At 49.3% G+C, this 12,943-nt stretch overlaps 1 protein-coding gene across 1 annotated transcript in view; it reads right to left on the bottom strand.

Moving 5' to 3' along the window:
• Nucleotides 1-7,021, bottom strand: part of stambpa (STAM binding protein a) — a 28,722-nt gene extending 21,701 nt beyond the window's left edge. Inside the window, exons 1-3 of the mRNA XM_070866235.1 lie at nucleotides 6,932-7,021; nucleotides 4,673-4,890; nucleotides 3,197-3,272 (exon numbers count right to left, since the gene is read on the bottom strand). Coding sequence (XP_070722336.1) covers nucleotides 3,197-3,272; nucleotides 4,673-4,875 — 279 coding nt within the window. The 5' untranslated portion in view covers nucleotides 4,876-4,890; nucleotides 6,932-7,021. The remainder of the gene's footprint in view (nucleotides 1-3,196; nucleotides 3,273-4,672; nucleotides 4,891-6,931) is intronic.
• Between the last annotated feature and the right edge of the window lie 5,922 nt (nucleotides 7,022-12,943).

The raw sequence follows: 12,943 nt of genomic DNA, 5'->3' as shown, positions 1-12,943 counted from the left end.
TAACAAATAACAGATTATCTGGCCATTATCACATTGCTGCCACATTTCCCACAATATTACACTCCAAAAGTACTTCATTGGCTGTAAAGCGCTTTCAGACGTCTGGTGGTCGTGAAAGGCGCTATATAAATGCAAGTCTTTCATTTTCTTTTATCAAATTGTGAAACTCTGAATGATTCTGAAATTATTCCCCCAGGTTTAAAATTCTCTTTCTGGTTGCAAATCGCAAGTTGATTTTCTGCAAGATTTAAAGCGAAACTTACTTTGCAAATGCCTGCCATCAATGTCAACAAACGTCCTCAACCACACATCACCCTTCTTCCTGCCCGTGTGAACTAATGGGGCCACTCGAGGAGGGGGGGGGGGGCATCATCCATACGCAGCGGGCAAACTGTAGACTGGGTCTTTAAATCCTCCTCCCCCGCCCCTCCCCAACCACTCCTTGTAGATGCTGACTCTTGGGGTTTGGTGCCACGGGTGCTTGCTGTGCAACCTCACCTATAACCCCATTCTTCATGTATGCTCGGGGCGGTATCAGCGGGCAATTCGACTGTGCCCAATTAAAATTCCATGCTTAACAGCCAGTGAGCTGGCTGCACAGGAGCTCCAGAGCAGCGTGGGGCTGCACGGGAGCTCCAACGCATTGCGTGGCTGCACAGCTCAAAGAGAACATCACATTAAAAACATAAGAACATAAGAAATAGGAGCAGGAGTAGGCCATACGGCCCCTCAAGCCTGCTCCGCCATTCAATATGATCATGGCTGATCCGATCATGGACTCGGGTCCACTTCCCTGCCCGCTCCCCATAACCCCTTGTTGGTTAAGAAACTATTTCTGTCTTAAATTTATTCAATGTCCCAGCTTCCACAGCTCTCTGGGGCAGCGAATTCCACAGATTTACAACCCTCAGAGAAGAAATTTCTCATCTCAGTTTTAAATGGGCAGCCCCTTATTCTAAGATCATGCCCCCTAGTTCTAGTCTCCCCCATCAGTGGAAACATCCTCTCTGCATTAACCCTGTCAAGCCCCCTCATAATCTTATACGTTTCGATAAGATCACCTCTCATTCTTTTGAATTCCAATGAGTAGAGGCCCAACCTCCTCAATCTTTCCTCATAAGTCAACCCCCTCATCCCCGGAATCAGCCTAATGAACCTTCTCTGAACTGCCTCCAAAGCAAGTATATCCTTTCGTAAATATGGAAACCAAAACTGTGTGCAGTATTCCAGGTGTGGCCTCACCAATACTCTGTATAGCTGTAGCAAGACTTCGCTGCTTTTATACTCCATCCTCATTTCAATAAAGGCCAAGATCACTTGCTGTACCTGCATACTATCCTTTTGTGTTTCATGCACAAGTACCCCCAGGTCCCGCTGTACTACAGCACTTTGCAATCTTTCTCCATTTAAATAATAACTTGCTCTTTGATTTTTTTTCTGCCAAAGTGCATGACCTCACACTTTCCAACATTATACTCCATCTGCCAAATTTTTAGCCCACTCACTTAGCCTGTCTGCAACATCCCATTGAAGAGTCCCAGTTACTATACTGGGACTGTTCTGTCCCGGCAGTTACTGTGCTGAGGAGAGCTACACAGTGCGGACATTGTACTCGGTCATAGTACAAAGCGCACTTTGTCCATCCTCGCTGGTTTCAACAAAAGACACCCATTACTTCTGAATATAACGGACTGAGAAAAACTCAACCATTACACCACTGACTTATTGTATTATTCCCATTTCCTGCAAGTGCGATTTCTTAACTCATCAAATGCATCAAGGCAGGAACTACTTCCCCCACACTGTGGCAATCGATGTTGGGATGGGTGCTTGCACAGAACATGCTGATCCAGGCAGCACGGAGAGACAGAACGGCTGGAGAGAGAGAATGTCGGGTAATATCTAACGTCTGTCTCTGGACACGCCGAGACACACCTCGCACTTGCCCGCATGCTCGGCCCTCACTGCCCGCCAGACAATCCTTTCCAACCACAAGGGGCTCACGGCTCAGGTCCAGGCTTCCTGCTCACCCAACGTCCTCAGTCCACCCCGCAACGTGAATGGAACAAATCCCACACAGCCAGGAGCCCTGACGTCGCAGCCAAACAGTGTCAGCTGTGGCTCAGTGGGTCGCACACTCGCCTCCGAGTCAGAAGGTTGTGGGTTCAAGTCCCACTCCAGGAACTTGAGCAGACAGAAAAATAAATCCAGGCTGACACTCCAGTGCAGTGCTGAGGGAGTGCTGCACTGTCGGAGGTGCCGGCTTTCGGATGAGACGTTAAACTGAGGCCCCGTCTGCCCTCTCAGGTGGACGTAAAAGATCCCGTGGCACTATGTCGAAGCAGAGCAGGGGAGTTATTTATCCCTCAATCAACATAACAAAAACAGATTATCTGGTCATTTTAAATTGCTGTTTGTGGGAGCTTGCTGTGTGCAAATTGGCCGCCGCGTATCCCGCATTACTACACTCCAAAAGTACTTTATTGGCTGTAAAGTGCTTTGAGACATCCGGTGGTCATGAAAGGCAAGTCTGTCATTCTTTTCAAACTGCAGGAGAAACTGGCTCTATTCGGAGAGGTTGGCATACCCTACCGGGAGTCAGCCAGGTCGAACAGATGCAAGACTGAGAACACATTCCATAAGAACATAAGAATTAGGAACAGGAGTAGGCCATCTAGCCCCACGAGCCTGCTCCACCATTCAACAAGATCATGGCTGATCTGGCCATGGACTCAGCTCCACTTACCCGCCCGCTCCCCGTAACCCTTAATTCCCTTATTGGTTAAAAATCAATCTATCTGTGACTTGAATACATTCAATGAGCTAGCCTCAACTGCTTCCTTGGGCAGAGAATTCCACAGATTCACAACCCTCTGGGAGAAGAAATTTCTTCACAACTCGGTTTTAAATGAGCTCCTCCGTATTTTGAGGCTGTGCCCCCTAGTTCTAGTGTCCCCTACCAGTGGAAACAACCTCTCTGCTTCTATCTTGTCTATCCCTATCATTATTTTAAATGTTTCTATAAGATCACCCCTCATCCTTCTGAACTCCAACGAGTAAAGACCCAGTCTACTCAATCTATCATCATAAGGTAATCCCCTCATCTCCGGAATCAGCCGAGTGAATCGTCTCTGTACTCCAAGCAGAGCGAGTATCGCGGCCATTGCAATCAAACGCTAAATGAAGAGATTCTTACTTTTATTGTTTCCTTCTTTTCCGGTATCACACTGGTTTTATAATCCCGGTGCTTCGGCACCTTTTCCAAGAACAACCTGGGCAATAAGCAGGAAACAACAATGACACACAGTACACGGGACAGAGCGAGACACACACGCGGCAAGCATGCCATTAACAGAGGCAGCTCTTGGACACGAAATACATTCAAGTTTCATTAAAACTGCCAGGGGAGTTCGACCAACTGGAAGTACAGTGAAACCCGCACGTTGGGGACACCCAAAGGGTCTTAATTTTCAGAATGGTCATTGCACGTACACTAAGCCGGATAAGCCAAATATCCCGGGATTGGTTGCATTTCCTGCAGCGTTTCTTCTTTCTTCACCCTCACCTGGGATCGTGCCTAATTCTGGAGCCCAGCGGGATATTATTTCAGTTCATTTTCTGTTCGGTGGATTTCCCAGTTCATCGCCATCGTGGGAGGGATGCCCTGATCTGGGGATCTGCTACGTTGGCAGGCTGCACGGCGCGCAGTGGCTGCTGTAAGTGCCTAGGAGATCCCAGCCAAATTGGGGGGGGGGGGGGGGGGGGGGGAATTGGGGGAATTAATGTCTTGCTGACCCCTGTCATTGACCCCCTCCCTCCATGTGCTGCAGTGTACTAGGCCTCAGGCAGGAAATTACAGGGGTGGATAGGAGGCCGTTGGCAGCTTATTAGCACCTGATGTACCGGTGGAGCGAGATGTCACGGGGTGGCAGTTCTGGTTGGAGGCATTCCTGGAGGTTTCATCACATGACACCTGATTGCAAGTCCCCATCACGCCAACATTCCCCAGTCCAGTCCCCCCCCCCCCGCTCTCCCCCCATCTTTTCCCCAGTCTCCCGTTCCCTGCCCCCAGCTTCCCGCTCCCCGCCCCCAGCCTTCAATTTTTCCCCAGAGTCCCTAACAACTGGTCCGGTTCTCTGCGGCGCTGAGGGTGTTGTCACTGGGCCTCAGGCAGGAAATTACAGAGCCCAGCGTAACGGGCACCTGAATGTAAACCGCTAGAATGGAGAGCTCTTTACCCAGCATCCAGAGCAACAGAGAAACCCCTCTATCCCCAGGACAGAGGCCTGTGAGCACTTAAACCTGGGACAGTGTCGTGCGAGCATTCAATCCGTGAGATAGAGCGGTTTCTCGGCTGCTAGGGATGCTGGGTAAAGAGATCGCCATTGCACAAAAGCCATTTCTTTCACCCGTTGCCACCTCGCTCTGACCTGCGTGGTCGGTGTTTTATATTGTATATGGACGAGGGGCATTGAAGGCTGTAATTTGCAAGTGTCGCTGGTTTCAAGGTGCAGCGTGTATCTATTACAATGCTGCTTGTGGCAGCCGTGGCTCAATCGGTTACACCCCCGCCCGAGACCACAACCACCGAGCGAGCCATAGCTGCCTCCTCCAAAAACCCAAGCCCATGTTTGAACAGCGTCACACAGTTCGGTGATGTCGGGGGACTTACGTTATGTACTTGTTGTAAAGAACAAATGCACTTTCCAGGTTGCCTTCATCCACGTAAACAGAGGCCATTCGAATCATTTCAACTCCGGAACGGAAGTACCTCCGCGGAGGTACATCATCGTTTACGTCCACAGAACTCCCCTTCTTGGTTAGAGCCCGCACGCGCTCCACGGGAGACAGGCTGACATCAGAGTGTTCCGGCATCGCAAGCAGCCCAGTCTAGCCAAGGGAAAGGAACGTTCAGTGCTACCTCACAACACAGCAACTCCCTCACAATTATAGACCGTTTCATTGACCTAGAAAAACCAGTCACTGCTACTGCTCTCAGACTGACTGATGGTTGCAGCACTGGTCTGGCCACCCCTGGGGAAATTAGCCAGGGCTTCTGTCCCCTGGGCACGCTCCGTGGCCCCGTACACCAGGCTGGGCTGAGACGGTCTCACGGTTAAATATCCGGCTGACATTTGCTGCCGAGAATCACAGATGGACATTAGCCACTTGGGCTGGGTCCCAGAGAGAGTGATCATCCTGTGGAGCTGAACCCCAGCAGGGGCAGCATCCTTCGGAAAGGGGAGAGAAATGGGGCAGGAGAATGAAGACCGACATTTCTCCAGCAAGGTGTAATTACAGACAACATTATCTCCCCTAAGGTAGGCTGTGATAGGAACAGAGGAGGAGGCCATTCGGCCCCTCGAGCTTGTTCTGCCATTCAATGAGATTATGGCTAATCTGTGAACTAACTCCACCCACCCAGGCTGCATATCACCTTAATAACCTTGGGCTGGCAAAAATCCAGCGAGCTCGGATTTAAAATTATACATTCTGCTAGCGTCTACTGCTTTGTGTGGGAGTGAGTTGCATACTTTTACCACCCTGTGTGTGAAGAAGTGTTTCCTGACGTCTCGCCTGAATGGCCTGGCTCGGAGTTTAAGGTTATGTCCCCACGTCCTCAACTCTGTCCCAGCGAAAAAATGTTTCTCTGTATCTATGCTATTGTTTCCTTTCAAAACAAGTTGTATTTATATAGCGCCTTTAACCTAGTAGAACATCCCAAGGAGCTTCACAGCAGTGTTACAAGACAAAACAGATATATTTGACACCGAGTCACGAGAAGAAATTGCGGCAGATGACCAAAAGCTTGGTGAAAAAGGTAGGTTTTAAGGAGTGTCTTAAAAGAGGAAAGAGAGGGAGCTCCAGAGCTTAGGGCTGAGGCAGCTGAAGGCATGGCCACCAATGGTGGAGCAATTATGATCAAGAGGGCAGAATTTGAGGGGCACAGACATCTCATGGGGTTGTGAGGCTAGAGATAAAACCCTAAAAATCTCAATCAAACTACCCTTAACCTTCTATATTGCAGGGAATATAAGCCCGGGGATGTAATCCCTCCTCATAATGTAACCCTTGGAGTCCGGGGAGATTGTGGTGACCCTGCGCTGCACACAATGGTCACCATCTCCTCCCCAGGGTGCGGTGCCCAGGACTGCTCACGGTGCTCCAGGTGTGGACTACCCAGGGCTTTGTGCAGCTGCAGCATAACTTCTACCCCTTTACATTCCAGGTCTCCAGTTATAAAGGCCAGCATTCCAGCAGCCTCTTTGATCATTTCCTCTCCCAAAAAATACTGAAGCAACACAGTCTGGGCCTGACCCTGGGGACAGAGGGCCGGGAGCCCGGGTAGGGACAGGGGGCCCGGGGAGGGAGAGGGGGCCGGGGGCCCGGGGAGGGAGAGGGGGCCGGGAGCCCGGGGAGGGACAGGGGGCCGGGGGCCCAGGGAGGGAGAGGGGGCCGGGAGCCCGGAGCCGAGGGTCCGGGGAGGGACAGAGGGCCGGGAGCCCGGAGCCGAGGGGGCCGGGGAGGGACAGGGGGCCCGGGGAGGGAGAGGGGGCCGGGAGCCCGGAGCCGGGGGGCCGAGGGTCCGGGGAGGGACAGAGGGCCGGGAGCTCGGAGCCGAGGGGCCCGGGGAGGGACAGGGGGCCCGGGGAGGGACAGGGAGCCCGGAGCCCGGGGAGGGACAGGGGGCCGGGGGCCCGGGGAGGGACAGGGGGCCGGGGGCCCGAAGCCGGGGGGGGGGGGACAGGGGGCCCGGGGAGGGACAGGGGGGCCCGGGGAGGGACAGGGGGGCCCAGAGAGGGACAGAGGGCCGGCGCCGGCACCGCCCGGGCTCTCTGTTCCCCGACCCCCGGCCGGAGTCGGTGCCCTGAGGGGCGGAGAGCTGGGGGGCCGCACTCACTCACCCACCCGCGGGCCCTCTCACTCTTACCGGAGGCGGGAGGAGGAATCCGCGACTAGGCCGCAAGCCCGCGCCGCCGCAGCGGAAAGCTCCGCCCAATCACAGCGCTCGGGCCGCGAGTCCCGTCCGCCGACCAATCACAGCGCTCGAACCGCGAGCCCCGTCACCGACCAATCACAGCGCTCGGGCCGCGAGTCCCGTCCGCCGACCAATCACAGCGCTCGAACCGCGAGCCCCGTCACCGACCAATCACAGCGCTCGAACTACATTCGACTGCTGCTCCAGCCTTTGCCTTCTTTAAAGATGTATTTATTCTTCCTGCATCAAATGTGGAACTCTAATGTAATCATTCATAAATCTCAAAGCTAGGCGGTGTGCAGCCGCTCCCTGCCCCACAGGCCGCTCCCCGGCTGCAGTCAGAGAATGATCCATTCAGCCTCTCCATAGAAACATAGAAAATAGGTGCAGGAGTGGGCCATTCGGCCCTTCGAGCCTGCACCGCCATTCACTTCAGTACCCCATTCCTGCTTTCTCGCCATACCCCTTGATCCCCCGAGTAGTAAGGACTACATCTAACTCCTTTTTGATTATATTTAGTGAATTGGCCTCAACAACTTTCTGTGGTAGAGAATTCCACAGGTTCACCACTCTCTGGGTGAAGAAGTTTCTCCTCATCTCGGTCCTAAATGGCTTACCCCTTATCCTTAGACTGTGACCCCTGGTTCTGGACTTCCCCAACATTTATAAGAACATAAGAATTAGGAACAGGAGTAGGCCATCTAGCCCCTCGAGCCTGCTCCGCCACCCAACAAGATCACGGCTGATCTGGCCGTGGACTCAGCTCCACTTACCCGCTCCAGCCTGTGCCGGCTCTGTGAAGGAGCCATTCCTTGCCCCATTCTCCTGCTCTGTCCCCTGCCAATGTATTCCCTTCGAGTATATATCCAATCCCCTTTTGAAAGTTACGATTGAATCTGCTCCCGCCACCCTTTCAGGCAGCGCGTTCCCGATCACAACAACTCGCTGCGTAAAAATAAATCCTCATGTTGCCTCTGGTTCTTTTTGCCAATCACGTTAAATGTGTGTCCTCTGGTTATCGACCCTCCTGCCCCAGGAAACAGGTTCTCCTTATTTACTCCAAAATCCAAAACCCTTCCATGATTTAGAATCAAATCTCTCCTTAACCTTCTCTGCTCTAAGGAGAACCCCAGTTTCTCCGCATAACTGAAGTCCCTCAGCCCTGGTACCATTCTAGTAAATCTGCTCTGCACCCTCTCCAAGGCCTTGACATCCTTCCTAACATGTGCCGCCCAGAATTGATCATCATCATCATTATCATCATCGGCAGTCCCTCAGAATCGTGGAAGACTTGCTTCCACTCCCAAAGTGAGTTCTCTGGTGGCTGAACAGTCCAATACTAGAGCCACAGACCCTGTCACAGGTGGGACACAATACTCCAGTTCAGGCCTAACCAGTGTTTTATAAAGGGTTAGCAAAATGTCCTTGCTTTTGTAGTCTATCGCTCTATTAATGAAGCCAAGGATCCCATTTGCCTTTTCAACAACCTTCTCAACTTATCCTGCCACCTTCAAAGATGTTTGCATACATCCTCTGTATTCCTGCACCCCCTTAAACATTGTACCATATAATCATATTGCCTCCTCATTCTTGCTGCCCATTTCACCAGTCTGTCTATGTCCTCCTGAAGTCTGTTGCAATCTGTTGGACAGCGTGGAGAGTTAAAAGTTTAACACTCAAACTTCTTTGTATCTTGGAGCAACAGGTTTTCCACTATAAATATGACAAGTCTGAAGTGTTGTGAAAGGAACGCATAGCTGGTCTTCTGATGCAAAAAGCGCTTGTGTGAGGAAATAAGTGTTGGTGATGCATCATGATGTCAAAGTCATGAGTGATTAAAGTGCAACTTATGTGGCTAGGGTAATAAACATAGACAGAGATACTTATTAGCTATAGTTGATAAAGCCTATTTTTCAAAGGATTTAAGAACAGTTAAGAACAGCTCTATGAAGTTGCTCCTGACCATTCACACATTACGCTGGACACTTTGATCCAGGAGGCAGTCACGCCGCTTAGATTAGGAAATGTTCTAGTCTGGTTAGTTGCCAGGGACAGGAGGGTGTGACTGCAAGTCAGGCAGGTAAGGGGACCCCATGTGCAGTACTGGAGGAGCATCGGCCATTGCCCTTATCCAACAGGTATGAGGTTCTTGCTGCCTGTGTGGATGAGGGCAGAATCTGCAAGGTCGAACATAAGAACATAATAGGAACAGGAGTAGGCCATTTGGCCCCTCGAGCCTGCTCCGTCATTCAATAAGATAATCATGGACTCAGCTCCACTTCCCTGCCCGCTCCCCATAATCCTTTACTCCCTTATCGCTCAATGAGTGAACTGACCGTGACACTGTGGTACAGGAGGACAGTCAAGTGGGAGAGTTAAAAGGAATGCAGCAGTGGTAGGGGACAGTATAGTCATGGGGATAGATACTGTTCTCTGCAGCCGTGACTGGGAGTTCCAAATGTTGTGCTGCCTGCCCGGTTGCCAGGGTTAAGAACATCTCCTCGCAGCCAGAGAAGAACTTTGAGTCGGAGGGACAGAATCCAGTTGTCGTGGTCCATGTAGGAACCAATGACAGGTGGAACTAGGAATGATGTTTTCCTGAGGGGGTTTGAGGAACAACGGTCCAAATTAATAAGCAGAATCTCAAATCTTTGGGTTACAACCTGAGCAATGGACAAAATGAGATAGGGTCAAGCAGATCAGAGAGTTGAATGTGTGGCTCAAAGAGTGGTGTGGAAGGAAGGATTTTGATTCATGGGGCACAGGCACCAGTACTATGAAAGAGGGATCTGTTCCTTAAGGTGGATGCAGAGAGGATATTTCCACTCACAGGGGAAACTAAAACTAGAGGATATAGTCTTAGAATAAGGGGCCGCCCATTTAAAACAGAGATGAGGAGAAATTTCTTCTGAGGGTTGTAAATCTATGGAATTCTCTGCTCCAGAGAGGTGTGGAGGCTAGATCATTGAATATATTTACATAGAAACATAGAAATTAGGTGCAGGAGCAGGCCATTCAGCCCTTCGAGCCTGCACCGCCATTCAATAAGATCAGGGCTGATCATTCAACTCAGTACGGCTGGGTTAGACAGATTCTAAAGGGTCAAAGTGTAATAAAAAGGCAAGCATGAAAGCTCGGTGCCTCAATGCAAGGAGTATTCGGAACATAGGAGAGGGCTCTGAGCTAGTTAGAATGGATGAGGGCTCAGATGAACAGGATCTCAAGAACGAATGCAAAAGGCAGGAGGCAACAGAGCAGAGTAGCACTGGGGTAAGTGTAAACCACAAGATGATAGGAAGGGACAATATGTATGAATATAAAAGGGGCTGCAGGAGGTGTCAAAACAAAAAATCATGGTTTAAAAACTAGTATTAAAACACTCTACCTAAACGCATGCAGCATTCGAAATAAAGTAACTGAGTTGACGGCACAAATCATTACAAATGGGTATGATTTGGTGGCCATTACAGAAAGGTGGTTGCAGGGTGGCCAAGACTGGGAATTAAACATACAGGGGTATCTGACAATTCGGAAAGATAGACAAGAAGGGAAAGGAGGTGGGGTAGCTCTGTTAATAAAGGAAGATATCAGGGCAGTTCTGAGAGACGATATTGGCTCTAATGAATAAAATGTTGAATCATTGTGGGTGGAGATTAGAGATAGTAAGGGGAAAAAGTCACTGGTGGGCGTAGTTCATACGCCCCCAAATAATAACTTCACGGTTGGGGCAGACAATAATCAAAGGAATAATGGAGGCATGTGAAAAAGGAACAGCAGTAATCATGGGGGATTTTAACCTATATATCGATTGGTCAAATCAAATCGCACGGGATAGCCTTGAGGAGGAATTCATAGAATGAATACGGGATTGTTTCTTAGAACAGTATGTTACAGAACCTACAAGGGAGCAAGCTATCTTAGATCTGGCCCTGTGTAATGAGACAGGAATAATAAACGATCTCCAAGTAAAAGATCCTCTCGGAATGAGTGATCACAGTATGGTTGAATTTGTAATACAGATTGAGGGTGAGGAAGTAGTGTCTCAAACGAGCGTACTATGCTTAAACAAAGGGGACTACAGTGGGACGAGGGCAGAGTTAGCTAAAGTAGACTGGAAACACAGACTAAACGGTGGCACAATTGAAGAACAGTGGAGGACTTTTAAGGAGCTCTTTCATAGTGCTCAATAAAAATATATTCCAGTGAAAAAGAAGGGCGGTAAGAGAAGGGATAACTAGCCATGGATAACCAAGGAAATAAAGGAGAATATCAAATTAAAGATCAATGCGTATAAGGTGGCCAAGGTTAGTGGGAAACTAGAAGATTGGGAAAATTTTAAATGACAGCAAAGAATGACTAAGAAAGCAATAAAGAAAGGAAAGATAGATTACGAAAGTAAACTTGCGCAAAACATAAAAACAGATAGTAAAAGCTTTTACAGATATATAAAACGGAAAAGAGTGACTAAAGTAAATGTTGGTCCCTTAGATGAGAAGGGGGATTTAATAATGGGAAATGTGGAAATGGCTGAGACCTTAAACAATTATTTTGCTTCGGTCTTCACAGTGGAAGACACAAAAACCATGCCAAAAATTGCTGGTCACGGGAATGTGGGAAGGGAGGACCTTGAGACAATCACTATCACTAGGGGGGGTAGTGCTGGACAGGCTAATGGGACTCAAGGTAGACAAGTCCACTGGTCCTGATGAAATGCATCCCAGGGTATTAAAAGAGATGGCGGAAGTTATAGCAGATGCATTCGTTATAATCTACCAAAATTCTCTGGACTCTGGGGAGGTACCAGCGGATTGGAAAGCAGCTAATGTAACACCTCTGTTTAAAAAAGGGGGCAGACAAAAGGCAGGTAACTATAGGCTGGTTAGTTTAACATCTGTAGTGGGGAAAATGCTTGAAACTATTATTAAGGAAGAAATAGCGGGACATCTAGATAGGAATAGTGCAATCAAGCAGACGCAACATGGATTCATGAAAGGGAAATCATGTTTAACTAATTTACTGGAATTCTTTGAGGATATAACGAGCATGGTGGATAGAGGTGTACCGATGGATGTGGTGTATTTAGATTTCCAAAAGGCATTCGATAAGGTGCCACACAAAAGGTTACTGCAGAAGATAAAGGTACGCGGAGTCAGAGGAAATGTATTAGCATGGATAGAGAATTGGCTGGCTAACAGAAAGCAGAGAGTCGGGATAAATGGGTCCTTTTCGGGTTGGAAATCGGTGGTTAGTGGTGTGCCACAGGGATCGGTGCTGGGACCACAACTGTTTACAATATACATAGATGACCTGGAAGAGGGGACAGAGTAGTGTAACAAAATCTGCAGATGACACAAAGATTAGTGGGAAAGCGGGTTGTGTAGAGGACACAGAGAGGCTGCAAAGAGATTTAGATAGGTTAAGCGAATGGGCTAAGGTTTGGCAGATGGAATACAATGTCGGAAAGTGTGAGGTCATCCACCTTGGAAAAAAAACAGTAAAAGGGAATATTATTTGAATGGGGAGAAATTACAACATGCTGCAGTGCAGAGGGACCTGGGGGTCCTTGTGCATGAACCCCAAAAAGTTAGTTTGCAGGTAATCAGGAAGGCGAATGGAATGTTGGCCTTCATTGCGAGAGGGATGGAGTACAAAAGCAGGGAGATCCTGCTGCAACTGTACAGGGTATTGGTGAGGCCGCACCTGGAGTACTGCGTGCAGTTTTGGTCACCTTACTTAAGGATATACTAGCTTTGGAGGGGGTACAGAGACGATTCACTCGGCTGATTCCGCAGATGAGGGGGTTACCTTATGATGATAGATTGAGTAGACTGGGTCTTTACTCGGAGTTCAGAAGGATGAGGGGTGATCTTATAGAAACATTTAAAATAATGAAAGGGATATAGACAAGATAGAGGCAGAGAGGTTGTTTCCACTGGTAGGGGAGACTAGATCTAGGGGGCACAG

Source organism: Pristiophorus japonicus, chromosome 22 (genome assembly GCF_044704955.1).
Source record: "Pristiophorus japonicus isolate sPriJap1 chromosome 22, sPriJap1.hap1, whole genome shotgun sequence".
NCBI lineage: Eukaryota > Metazoa > Chordata > Chondrichthyes > Pristiophoridae > Pristiophorus > Pristiophorus japonicus.
The sequence above is the reverse complement of the archived record's forward strand: the minus strand, read 5'-3'. Positions and strand labels throughout refer to the sequence as shown.